Genomic DNA, 13,546 nt, shown 5'->3' on the forward strand with positions numbered 1-13,546 from the left:
ATTGTATGGCTGTCTGAAAGCTATTGCTTGCTGCTATTGCCTAGCATTAAGAAAGAGTATCTTACTGTGTATCACTAGTCAGGGAAAATATGAAAATTCTAAATTCAAAGTAGTGTTTGTACTGTATGAGTATCACTCTTATACAACAGAAAAGCCAAGAAATAGCAAAAAGAATCATTAAATTGAAATATTGTTAAGTTGAGGAGCTCTGTATTGCCTCCAATAAATATATCTTTAGAAATTTTCAGAAATAAATAGTGAAGTTCTTTATTGCTTTGTATCTTTATTTTTCCTAAGTAACTGTTTCTTGGAGGAATCAATCACACTAAATTAAAATAGCTGAGCCATTGTTTTTCTTTTTCTAACTACAAGTGTTTATTTATTCTACATATATTGAATTGTGTTTTCTTTGTCTAAAATCCCAAATGAATGTGCTTGTTGGGAGGGGTGTCTTAAAATCTTATGTTATTGGTGGGAAGTGTTAACTAAAAATGAAAAGTGCTTGCTGCATTACATATTATTGTGTTTGTGTCATCTCTAGTTTCATACTAACAACTAGTATCTGTTGAACATGTCCTGACTTTGTGAGACCAAATAGTTCCCTCTGTGCAAACGCATTTCTTCCCAAACTTGGTTTTGTTTTTTTACTTGCCATTTCCTAGTAATCTTGCACTGTCCATGATTTACTATGTTTTCCTTCAAGGTTTCAAATTGATTGGTGCAATGCAAATCCTCCTTGATTTATTATGGAGTTATATCCAAATAAAAGTTAGTTTATTTATTCAATAAATAAATTGAAGTTGTTATTAGGAAAAAAATGTATTTAATATACCTAGCCTACCAAGCATAGCTTACTCTATACTATACAAAATGTGCTTAGGACATATTATCAGCCTAAATTTTTACAAAATAATCTAACACAAAGCTATTTTTATAACAAAGTCTGTCAAATATCTTATGTAATTTATTGAATACTTGTATTCACCAAACCTGGGAATATAGAACACTGCAGAGTGTGGGTTGTTTACCAGTCTGATGGCATGGCTGACTAGGAACTGTGGCTCAGTGCAACTGCCCAGTGTCTTGAGAGTATTTTAGCAATCCTGGGAAAAGAGCAACACTGAACATTTGAGGTATGGTTTTTATTGAATTTGTATGACTTTCATGTCATTGCTAAGTTATAAAAATGGTGAATTGAACCATGATAAATTGAGAACTGTCTGCATTGCAATCAGAGTTAGAGACTATATAGCATCTTTTGCATTCGTTTGTTCTCCTAGAAAAAAGAGAGTTTATTTGTAGTCCTTATGAAATTTGACCCAGAGGCTATTCGGTTTATGGTGGGGTTATGGCTGCTTATACTTATATTATATATGCCCACAGTCTTTGTGAGTAACAGCTTCATATTTCAAATACATGTATGTTCATATATGCATATATACATTGTGTGTATATATTTTACTTTTGGAGGCTTCTCTGTGTGTATGTGTGTGTATACATGTATGTAGTTATGATATGTTATATATATAAAACGTGATACCTTGATATATATTATATATGTATATGAATATATATATGCAGGTATATATGGAATTAGAAGAGGAGTGAGAGGGAAGGAGTGGAATTGATCTTGAAGCATCAAATTGTTTTCCCCTGAAGAGGTGGTAATATCAAACTCAATTTCATGCAAGCCTAAATGCTATCTATTGTGGCTGCCCTTTATTATATGAATACTTAATAGAATATAATCGAATAAATGTTCTATGAAATTTTCCTTTTGTCTTCTCTTTTATAATGGCCTGTCCAAGGCCTGCCTCCCTTATATACTTGGGCAGGGGGCATGAACAGGCAGAATTGATTTACAATTTAATGATGACAAAATGTAACTTTATAGTTATTCTATCTTTTTAAAAAATATAATCTTCTGCTTCTTGTGCTTAGATTTAAGTCAAATTAGAGTTCTTCAAATTTAGTTATTTTAAATGAAATAAGAAAATACAGGGTGTAGGTCCAATCCAGCAAATGAACATTTGACACGAGGACATGAGTTTTCAAACTGAAGAGAGGCCTGAATACAGAAGTACTCTTGGGTGGATTTGTAATGTGTTTGCCATGGAAACCACAGATTATGGATTTCCAGCTACTTGCAAGCCATGATTTCCAAGGACTGACAGTAGAATAAATGAAGTTATTGATGGGTTGTCAGCATTATTTGTAATGAAAATAAACTGATTCAGTTTAGGACCCCAGATCCACTTCTTATACCAATGCATCATAGCATATTTTATACATATGTAAACATAAAATATTATATATTTATATGCATACACATGCACACACAGATAGTCTCTGTCTTATAGGGGCTTAACAATTTTTCTACTTTGTAATAAAGTGAAAGCAATACAAATTCAGTAGAAACCATCCCTCAAAATTTGAATTTTGATCTTTACTCGGGCTAGCAATCTGCAGTATGACACTCTTTTGTGATTCTGGGCAGTGACAGTAAGCCTCTTTGAGTCAACTCTGTGATCACAATGGTAGGAAACCAATACTCCATAGTGTACTGTGTTGCCAACATTTTGGGGATACAAGAATTCAATAAATTATTATAAAAGAGGCTTTGTGTTAGATTGATTTTGTCCTATTAGAGGCTTGTGTGAGAATTCTGAGCATGGTTCTAATATGCTGGGCTAAGCTACGATATTTAGTAGATATGTATATCAAATGCAATTTTGACATGATACATTCAATTTACAAAGAATGTAAATAATCATGATGTAATCCCATCTTAAATTGATGAGTATCTATGTGTATAACATACAAATATGTGCAACATATACGTGTGTGTATAACTGTTACTTTACCCAAAATAACATTATTATAAATTTTGTTTTAAAATATGCGGAGAATGCTATTGGATGCCACCAGTATTAATTTCTGTTTTCTTATAAAACATTACTGATTAAAGTAGTTGAAAAGTCAATTTTGGGTAATTGTGAAAAGAATTTGATGTTATAAAGAAGGTGGAAAATGCCTTAGGAAGGACTCCCAAATCTTTGGAGTGAGGTTATTTGAGTGTACTTAGTAAAGGTTTGAAGCCAGGTAGAAACAAACTGAAATGACTTGAGCACCAAGTGGGGGAACTAGTAATTAAAATTTTAAATTTTTCATTTAAAAATGAAAGATGCATAGCAAGCTTGTTTTTAATTTATTTTTACAAGCTTTCATTTGGATGATTGTTCTGTTAAAAAATTTAACTATCAGAAGTTATGAATGAATATTTGAAAGTGAATAAGAATCTGTTAAGTAATCAAACTTAATGAAGAGGCAGGAGGCAAGACACTAATGAAAGACCCATGTCCTGACTCTGCCCCCATGCTAACTGAATGAATTTAGGCATCTCACCAAAATTACTTGAGTCAAAGTTTATTTTTCTATAAAATGAAGTGTCTATCTTACACAATTTATATGCATTATGAAAATCAAAAAATTTTTTAAAAATTTTATTCTTTTTAGTTATACCTTATAGTAGAAACCATTTTGATATATTTACTAAGCTTGAAATATATTTTATTCTAATTAGGATTCCCAGTCTTGTGTGTGCACACAATAGTGAGATTCACTGTGGTGTTTTCATATATGTGCATAGGACATTTATGTGAGATTAATTCCATGTCTTTCCCATTTCCATTCCTTGTCCCTTCCCTTCATTCTTCATTGTCTAATCCAATGAATTTCTATTCTTCACCTCCACACCCTTCTTGTGGGTTAGCATGCATATATCAGACAGACCTTTTGATCTTTTGCTTTTGTGAATTGGCTTATTTCACTTAGCATGATAGTCTTCAGATCCTTCCATTTACCAGTGAATGTCATAAAGTCATTCTTTTTTTTTTTCTGGTAGTGGATTGACCTCAGGGTCACTTGGCCACTGAACTACATTCCTAACCCTATTTTGTGTATATTTAGAGATGGGTCTCACTAAATTGCTTAGCACTTCACTTTTTGCTGAGACTGGCTTTGAACTTGCAGTGCTCCTGCCTCATCCTCCTGAGCAGCTGGGATTACAGGCTTGCGCCACTGTGCCTGATATAAAGGCATGAGTAATATTCCATTGTGCGTGTGTGTGTGTGTGTGTGTGTGTGTGTGTGTATGGGCATATAGGTTGATTCCATAGCTTAGCTACTGTGAATTGAGCTGCTATAAACATTGATGTGGCTGCCTCACTGTAGTATGCTGATTTTAACTCCTTTGTACATATACCAAGGAGCGGGATAACTGATCAAATGGTGGTTTCATCACTGTTTTTTTTTTTTTTTGAGTATTTTTGAGTTTTTTTTTTTTTTTTGAGTATTCTTCATACTGCTTGCTGTAGAGAGCGGTTGCACTAATTTGCATTCTCACCAACACTGTAAGAGTGTATGTTTATCTCCATATCCTCATTAACATTTATTATATTCTTGATAATTGCTATAGAGGTAGTAGCGAGGTAAAATCTCAGTGTAGTTTTAAATTTGAATTTTTCTAATTGCTAGAAATGTTGAACATATTTTTTCATATATTTGTTAACCATTCATATTTCTTCTTTTGAGAAGTATCTCTTTAGTTCCTTTGCCCATTTATTTTTTTATTTTCTTATTTATTTTATTTATTTTTATTTTTCTATTTTATTTTATTTTTTTTATTGGTTGTTCAAAACATTACAAAGCTCATGATATATCATCTTTCATACATTTGACTCAATTGGGTCCTTTGCCCATTTATTGATTGGATTATTTGTTTTCTTTGATGTTAAGCTTTTTGAGTTCTTTCTATATTTGGGAAATTAACTGCTCGTCTGAAGTTTGGAAGTGTGGGTAACCAAGATTTTGTACCATTCTTTAGATTCTGTCTTCATGCTTTTTACTGTTTTCTTTGAAGTGAAGAAGTTTTCTAGTTTGATACCAACCCATTTATTGATTTTTAAATTTTTCTTCTTGAACTTTAGGAGTCTTGTTAAGGAAGTTGGGCCTACATTTTATTCTAGTAGTTTCAGGTCTTAATGGTTTGTACTAAAGAAAGAATTAGAGACCACACTCTCATTTCTTCAAGTATCTCATTTGATAACATTTTTTTAAAATAATGCATTATAGTTATACACAATATTTGGGTTCATTTTAACATAATTATACATGTGTGAGATACAATTTTGTTCCAATTCAGTCCTCAGTACTAACCCTTTTCCTCCTCTTTTCCCACTCTCTCCTCCCCTTCTACTCAGCTCGTCTTCCTTCTATTTATTTATAGTTTTTTTTTTAAATTAGTGATTTATAGATATACATAAAAGTGAAATTCATATATGTGGACAGGATAGTTTTTTTTTTTTTTTAACCAGTGATCTTTAATACCTATTAGGTTCCAGGTAATACGTTTGATGCTAAAGATTTGTGTGAAAAATGTCAATATGGTACTTATAGAGCTTATGTTCTCAAGAAATTGGTATAAATGAGAATTTCTAGTGTTGCCATCAGAAAATGACTTATTAGCTTCCTAGGGCAACAAAGAACCATAAACTAGGTATCTGAAAATAATAGAAATGCATTGATTCACATTTCTGGAAGACAGAAATGTGAACTTTAGTTGATGTCAGGCTCATACTTCTTAGTAAACCTTTTCCAGTTTCTGGGAGTTCTGAGCATTCCTGGAATTGTAGCATTATAACTCCAGTTCCAGCCTCCATCTTCATATGGCTGACTTTCCTTTGCATCTGTTTCTGTGCCCCAGTTTTTTTGATCTTATATATAAGTCATATTTGGTTGAGGGCCTACTCTACTCCAGTATTATCTCATTTTAATTTCACTAATTATATCTGCAATGACTCTGTTTCCAAACAAGGTCACACTTCAGCATATCCCTTTGGAGGACACAACTCAACCTCCCCTGAAAGTCTTTAGAGAGGATAGAGATAAACTTAATGTGTAAAGGTGTAATTTTTACTATTGTTTACCCAACTCAGGGCTTACTAGTGGCAAGAATAGAGTGAGCCAAACCTGTCTATAGTATACAGAGCAATTTTTAAATATTTTCTGTTTGGAATCAGCACTAAGTATGGCGTTAAGAGAATGCTACAACCTAAATATAGAGAAGTGACTGAAAGAAAAAGGCCTCAGCAATAAGATTTATACTGGAAGATATGTATATAAATATGCCATCCAATGGAAAACCGCTGACAGAGAGGGGTTAATGTGCATCTGTTGAACTGTCTGCTTAGCTTGGAGAGTCCAGGCAGGTAAGGTCTTGTTTGCAATGAATACAGTAATGAGGACTTTATGCATGGACTCCATAATTGATGTTGCAGAATCAGAGGGATAATAGAGATTTATAAAACCAAATGGCACCAAGGAGAAACAGGTAGATTCTTCCTTTGAAAGTAATCTGAATCTATTCTAAGATTCAAAAGAGCATATCTGCAAAGGTTTGGCATCCTAAACAGGTTTCAAGGGCTTACCACTAAAAAATAGGAATATAACATTTCTGAAAGAACAGTATATTGACAACCTGGATCAGAATTAGTTTTTGTGTTGTTAAAATGATGAGACCTATTTTAAACTTATGAAATACGAAATTTTAAAGTGAAACAGTTAAATTATAGTTAATACGGTGCTGGGTGACATTTATACTAAATTCAAGTTGCAGAGCAGCAGAATGAGAGGTGAAAGGAAAAATATAGTTCCCAAATAAAATGAACATCAAGAGACACTTATATTGTTAGGGAACTTTGATTATAATTATACCAAAAAAGTCTATTGAAATTATACCAATTTTTAAAAAAATATTTGAGAGTTGTTTTGTGGCATATAATATTGTCTATTTTGGGGGAGATTCCATGAGCCACTGAGAAGAATGTATATTCCCCTATTGTTGGATAAAAAAATGCTTGTTAAGACCATTTGCTTTATAATATTTTTTCAGATCCAAAGAGTCTTTACCGAGTTTCCAGCTAAATGACCTCTCTTTTAGATAAGAGAGGTGTGTTGAAATAATCCAGTATTATTTTGCTAGTGTCTCTCTGCCACTTTAATTCAAATAATGTCTCTTGTATATGATTAATTACACTCACATTTGGGGCATAAATATTTATTACCATTATATCTTCTTGTTGGATTGGTTCCTTTACCAGTATGTAGTTACTTTCTTTATTTCTTTTGATTAATGTTGGCTTGGATTCTGCTTTGTCACATATAAGAGTAGCTACTCTTGCTTGTATTGGGGCTCCATTCACATGGTATATCAATTTCCATCCTTTCATTTTAGGCCTTTGGCTGTGTTGAATCTCCTGCAATATATAGTTGGGTCTTATTTTTTTAATTCATCCTGCCTGCTTATGTGTTTTAGTTGGAAAGTTGAGACCATTTACATTTGACGTCATTATAGAGAGATGTGTATTATTTTCTGACATTTTGATTTATTTGTAATGCTTAATTTGGTCTGTTTCTCATTTGTTTAGCTACTCCTCAAATGAGATTTGTTCCTATGTGATCTTTAAGGATTTTTAATTTTTTTTCTGTGTGGAATATTTCTTTAAGAGAGTCCTATAGTACCAGCTTAGTCAAAAATTTAGTATGTTTACTGTAATTAAAGTTTTTCCAAAAAAAGAAAACTCAGGAGAGTTTTTTAGTTTATCTGTCAAGATACTAAAATAGTTAAAGTTGATGGCACATCAATCTTAGTTATGATTGTAGAAAAAAAAAACTTCTTAAATGTATAGGAAAATGAATCCAGCAGTAAATCCAGCAGAAAATGAATATTATTGTAGAAACAACTTATTCTTAGGGGGAAAAAATCCCACATGATAGAAGAACTTTTAGAATAATTCATCAAATCAGAAGAAACGCCATAATGCATCATCAACTTGAAAGATTCAAGGAAGATTTTTCATCACAATAAATATGAATCTGTATCTGATATAAATTTTAGTAAAATATAAATACATATTATGGTCTTAGTGTCAGCAAAGTAATTACCTGTAAGACAAGAGACATCCTTTTTGAAGAAAGGCACACCATAATTATTGTTTTTTCTAAATTACTTTTCCACTTGATAAGATTAAAAAAATATAATAGAAATAGAAGTAGTGGAGAATATTTCCAGATGACATAACTGTCTGCCTGAAAACTCAAATGATTAACATGAAAAAAAATGTCATTACCAATAAGGGAGTTTCCCATAATTGTTTTTGACAATATCATTAAAAAGTTAAAAATCAGAACAAAGTGTTGAAAAAAATTATAAAGTATCCAGAATTAAGTGTCAGAGTGAATGTATAGAATCTATTTAAATAAACAATAAATATTAGTGACTTGCATAAAATAACAATATTTAACAGTGAGAAGATATTTGAATAGAAGCTACCACCTAATAATGATTATAATTCTAATTTATTTTTTATAAAATACAGTCACGTTATTGTGTTAGGATAAATTTGACAAAATGATCCTAAATTTTGATTTTTCTATAAATACGTAAAAAAAAAAGGAAATTTTAAGAAGCAATGGGATATATTTGTCTTAGTGTATTATTCAAAACTCTGTGGTTTTGGTGAAGGTTTCGAAGGAGTATACTAACAAAATCTACTAGATGAAACTAAATTTAGAAAAATGTTAGATGGAGGAATGGAGGCCAAGTGAGGTAGGAAGAGAGGAAAGCAAAGAAGGAAGGAAGGAGGAAACTAAAGGCATCTTTATATCAGGAAGAGGATATACCAAGAATATTTACAATAACTTAAAATTCTGGAAAAATTTGGGAAGGGTAATCACTAAACTATATTAAGTCCTTGAGTACTATATAACTCTGTAGTGACAGAGAGGGTCCCCAAAGTGTATACCATCACTGTCATGCCTTGGTTGTGGAAGGAGTTGTCACTAGATCAGATAAAACAAAGTTCTACTCTGTGTTACTGATAGCAAGCCTAAAGGATGTTTATCTTGTCCTAATATAATGAACCAAAAATTTTCTGGTTTTGGTTTTTAGCTTTCAAGATCATTTGTATATTTTTATGCCTTAATATCCTCTATGCTCCACAGTGAAAATATTGGCTTAGAGAGATCAGTAGATTAGCTAAACATTTCACTTCACATAATTAATAATCAGATGGGAATTCAGAATTTATTTAAGGAGAGACCCTCATACCATGCAAAATTGCCTTCTCATGAAAAATTCTAGTAGCTTGCAAGCTGTTATCTGGTCTTTGGCACATTTATGTGTATTAGAGATCTCTCCACTTCACAATGATGGTCATTTCAAAATTGAGTAATTATCATTCATAATTCTCATATTCTCTAATATCAGTTCAGTGATGTATCACATCATGAGTCATTCCATTTTAATAATGGATGTCACCTCAATATTTAAAAACAACCATTGTGTGACCCTTAACTCTATCTATTCAGTCTTTCTAGTTCCTTCCATTTTTTCTTATGTGATATATTTTCAGATCCCTCTTTTTGTTTAATGTTTTAGATGATCTCATTTTTAGTTACAAAAATGCTTCTCTGTATGTAGCCGGTACTGAACTCCATCCAGATACTGAGAAGTGGATGGATGCATACTCTTACAAATTTGATGATTCTAGGAAGCAAATCTGCATGGCCTTTGCTAAATTACTTGTGTAATAGCCACATGTCCTCTCAAATTTGCTTTTGTATCCATAACAAATTTTAGCTAATTTAGCTTGATATTACTATTACAGTATCTTTATTTAAAATGAACTGACTTTTCATTTGATAAACAAGGAAAACAGATCCAGTGTTGCATTTCCAGATATTAATGGGGATTTGTGTCTGTTTGTGTGTACAGGGGATTTCGAAGTATGTGTGAGCATGTAGGTTTACAGGGCTGTGAGCATGTATATAGGCTTGCATTTAGAACTGATTTGCTGGAAGATATTGAATTTTTTAAAATTTTTCTTTTCTAAAGTAGTGATCTAGTAAAGAAAAATTTGCTTTGTATTTTTTCCTATTTTACATATAAGGTGAAGAAAAAAGATAGTAAGAAAATGATGAAAGGCAATTGAAAATTATTTTTGGATACAATATTTAGGGAGAAGACAAAAAAATTAGAGGACATGCAAGTTTTTTAAAAGAAAGGTATGAACATGTTGCCACTGACAATATCATTAAAAATTAAAAAAAATCAGAACAAACTTGGTTTGTGATGGATAAAAAAGCTGTTTTCCTTTGTGACATGGAGGATTGCCATTTAAAAAAAAATATTTCTTAGTTGTTGATGGATCTTTATTTTATTCATTTATTCATATGAGAATCAGTGCTTCACACACGTGAGGCAAGCGCTCTATCACTAAGCCAGGAACCCAGCCCTGGAGTCGTACTTTTCATGTGTTCATGAGGCTTCTTGAGCATATAGGATAATGGAGAAAATATAAGATATTATGGTAGACAAAAAGTTCTCTAATACATGAGCATCTTCATATGTCACTTCCCCCAGCCCCTGTTTTCTCTCACATATGACTTTTGCCTAAAACAACAACAACAACAACAAAATCCCCAAACCTCCCCAAGTCTGTCTACTGTATACAGATATCTAGTGTATATCTAGATAGTGTCTATCTTCAAAAGCTTATGATATTTGGAAAAATTAAATTAAATTTCTGTTGTTTGTGTAAATATTAAAATGCACTTTTAGAATCCTATAATAAATATGTTTGAGAGCAATTAAGAAAACTGAAGATCATTAACAATTCACCATGAACCAAATAGAACTTTAATTCTTTTTAAACTATTTGGAATATAGTAATTATAGCATGTAACATGCTATAATGTTAGCAGTTTTCTACGATTTAGAGAGAGAGCAAAATCATTCATTAGAATTGTCTTAATTTTTAAGACTGTTTATACTATTTTATGGTGCATTAACTATGTGAAATTCTATTTATTACTTGAGTCATCTGCTTATATTCTATTTATGTTTCATATTCTACTTACCATTACCGCTCCTTTGCAGATTCATATGTATTATGCATAATTATATTGCTGTAATAAATAATTATAGTTATGCATAACTGGGTTCATTTTGATAAAATTATTTATACATGGAATTTCGTTTACTCTATTGCAGTCTGTGGTGTCCCCTCTTTCCATCTGATCCATATGTATTGGAAGATGAACTTAAATAAATAAGAAACAAACATGTTAAATAACGTTATGTCCCAAGTAAGTTTTTAGGTGAAGAGAAAGGCTTGTTAAAAATAGATTTATAGGCCCTCTGTTTTAAGATTTTGATTCAGTAGATCTAGGCTGGTGTTGCTGTGGATTTTTGAAATATCCAGTTAATTCTTATAGCAGGAGAAAGAAATTGAGAAAATAACTGTCTCAAAATAATTCCCAAGACACATGTTAAAACTCTCTTTATTCTTGTTTTGAGTCATCTATATCACTGGTTATAACTAACTTCCCCATCCCCCCAAAGACTAACTTCCCCATCCCCCCAAAAGATCTGTCCAATGGTGAGCCCTGCTGACTCACATAATCCTTACCCACCAGTCAGACTAGCCTTGCTGGCTCACATGATCCTTATCTACCAATAAGAAAGCACCCCATGCCAACTGTCAAACCATTAAACCATTAAACTGTCAGAACTGTCAAAACACCCCTGGCTCTATCAATGTGCAGAGCTGTTCCTCAATAAATGGGCATTTTTTTCTGACGAAGAGGCTTGTTTGTTCTTTCACTTGTTAATACAGAAAATTGCATTTACTACATATTATATTTGAACTGACCTTACCTTTAAAATTAGAAAGTTAGTGATTTCTCTCTACAATATATCATGCTATATTCCATTCAGTTCTCATTTTCTGTGGCATGTAATTCAATCAATGAATATAAAGTATTCAATGACATAATTTTTTTTTTTTGCCTTGTAGGTTATATTTAGGTCATAATACCTTCAGGTTAATAAGAGAATTGAAGAGTTTGTTTATATTTATTTTTGTTCATAAAAATAAAGGTGTAATTGAGCTTGCATAAATTTGTTTTTATTTTTTGTTTGCAGAGTACAAGTTGAATTCTATATGAACGAAAACACATTTAAAGAGAGATTAAAGTTATTTTTCATTAAAAACCAGAGATCAAGTAAGTCCTTCATGTCATTTCCCTCTCTGTTTGTAAAGGAATTACCTCAAAATTCTAACTGCGCAGTAGTTTGCAAAATGCTTTTCTGTACAGAATAGTGACATTGGTAATTTTGATTGGAAAATAGTAAAATTTTAGAAAAATGTAAATGCTTTATCTATTAGTGTTATTGTCTCCTGAGCACCTTTAATTGTCTAAATCCCACTTTACTAAATAGACTTTTGCATAAACTATTTGGTTAGTGGAAACATTGAGAAAAATACTTTCAGTGAGAAATTCATACTTTTTAATGTGAGGAGTATCTAAAAGAGCTTGACAAGTCTCTGGAAATTGATCACAATGGGGAATAACTTTCTGAATTAATGAGAGAAGGGCTCAGTGTTTCCCATTCAGGTTTAATAAGAAACATCTAAAATTCTCCTACTGGAAAATTTGAATCAGCATGTATAGGGTGAATCTCAATGCTTGACATTCAATGATTCTTATCATCAGACAATTTGGGAAACACTAGAACTTTAACAGGACAGTCACTGCCCTCATGACCCAATTCAAGGTTAAAATATCAGTGATACTTCTTTGCTATTATAGTGTGTACTTTTAGAAAGCATTTGCCATAGCACAGGATTACTATTAAAATGTCAACAAGGAGAGATCTGTATTTCATTGGTGTAGACTTTAAGCTCTTTGAATTTTGACTCCTCTTGAAGTATTCTAAATTAATTTGTGCCTTTGTAGATAGGATTCATAGAGACAGGCTTGACTTGTGGGGTGTTCTCAAATACTGACTACAGGGAATATTTAAATATTTAAGGAACACACTGGTCAGAGATTAGTAGATTAGTTTCAGGGTTAAGACTGTTAATAACTAATGTCTTTCTAACCTGCTTGTTTAGAATTATCAAGGAAGCGCCATTGATAGACATGACCTAAAAGGGCCACATCATGAGAATGGAAGGTTTCCTTAATTTCAGTACTAACAATCCTATCTCTCCTGACCAGAAAAATAGATGCATTGTTTGAATACTCTCCTTACTAAAGTGAAGAACCAGTTCTATAAAACAAATACAATTTCATTAAAAATTTAAAAGACTTTATAAAGAAGCCAACCCATCAAATGTATTCAGCATTTTAATAGGAAAATCTAGGAAAAATTACACAATTAAATATTAATCTTTTCACTCTTAGGAAATGCTACAGGTACATTCATGGCACAATTAAAAAAAAGAGTAACATTTTACTTCTATGTTTTATTAAGTAAAAATTTTAGAAAAGTCTTTCTCAAAATTTCATTAAAAATGTGCAAATCAAATATCACCAAATAAGTGCATGAAAGGTAATCTTCCTAGTAATTAAGGTTTATTTTTACTTAGCTTAAACTTATTTGCGCTTCTTCATCATCATGAAGTATTTTAGGTTGTGTA

The 13,546-nt window shown here is 31.8% G+C and overlaps 1 protein-coding gene across 7 annotated transcripts in view; it reads left to right on the top strand.

Moving 5' to 3' along the window:
- Kcnt2 (potassium sodium-activated channel subfamily T member 2) overlaps window positions 1-13,546 on the top strand; it is a 361,454-nt gene that overhangs the window by 80,792 nt on the left and 267,116 nt on the right. For 6 of the 7 annotated variants that reach the window (XM_048809800.1, XM_048809801.1, XM_048809804.1 and 3 more), the window contains exon 2: window positions 12,046-12,125. In XM_048809800.1, the coding sequence (XP_048665757.1) occupies window positions 12,046-12,125 (80 nt within the window). Of the gene's footprint in view, window positions 1-11,109; window positions 11,208-12,045; window positions 12,126-13,546 lie in introns of those variants that run through there. The other variant, XM_048809803.1, reaches the window with a different exon arrangement.

Source organism: Marmota marmota, unplaced genomic scaffold (genome assembly GCF_001458135.2).
Source record: "Marmota marmota marmota unplaced genomic scaffold, marMar, whole genome shotgun sequence".
Classification (NCBI taxonomy): domain Eukaryota; kingdom Metazoa; phylum Chordata; class Mammalia; order Rodentia; family Sciuridae; genus Marmota; species Marmota marmota.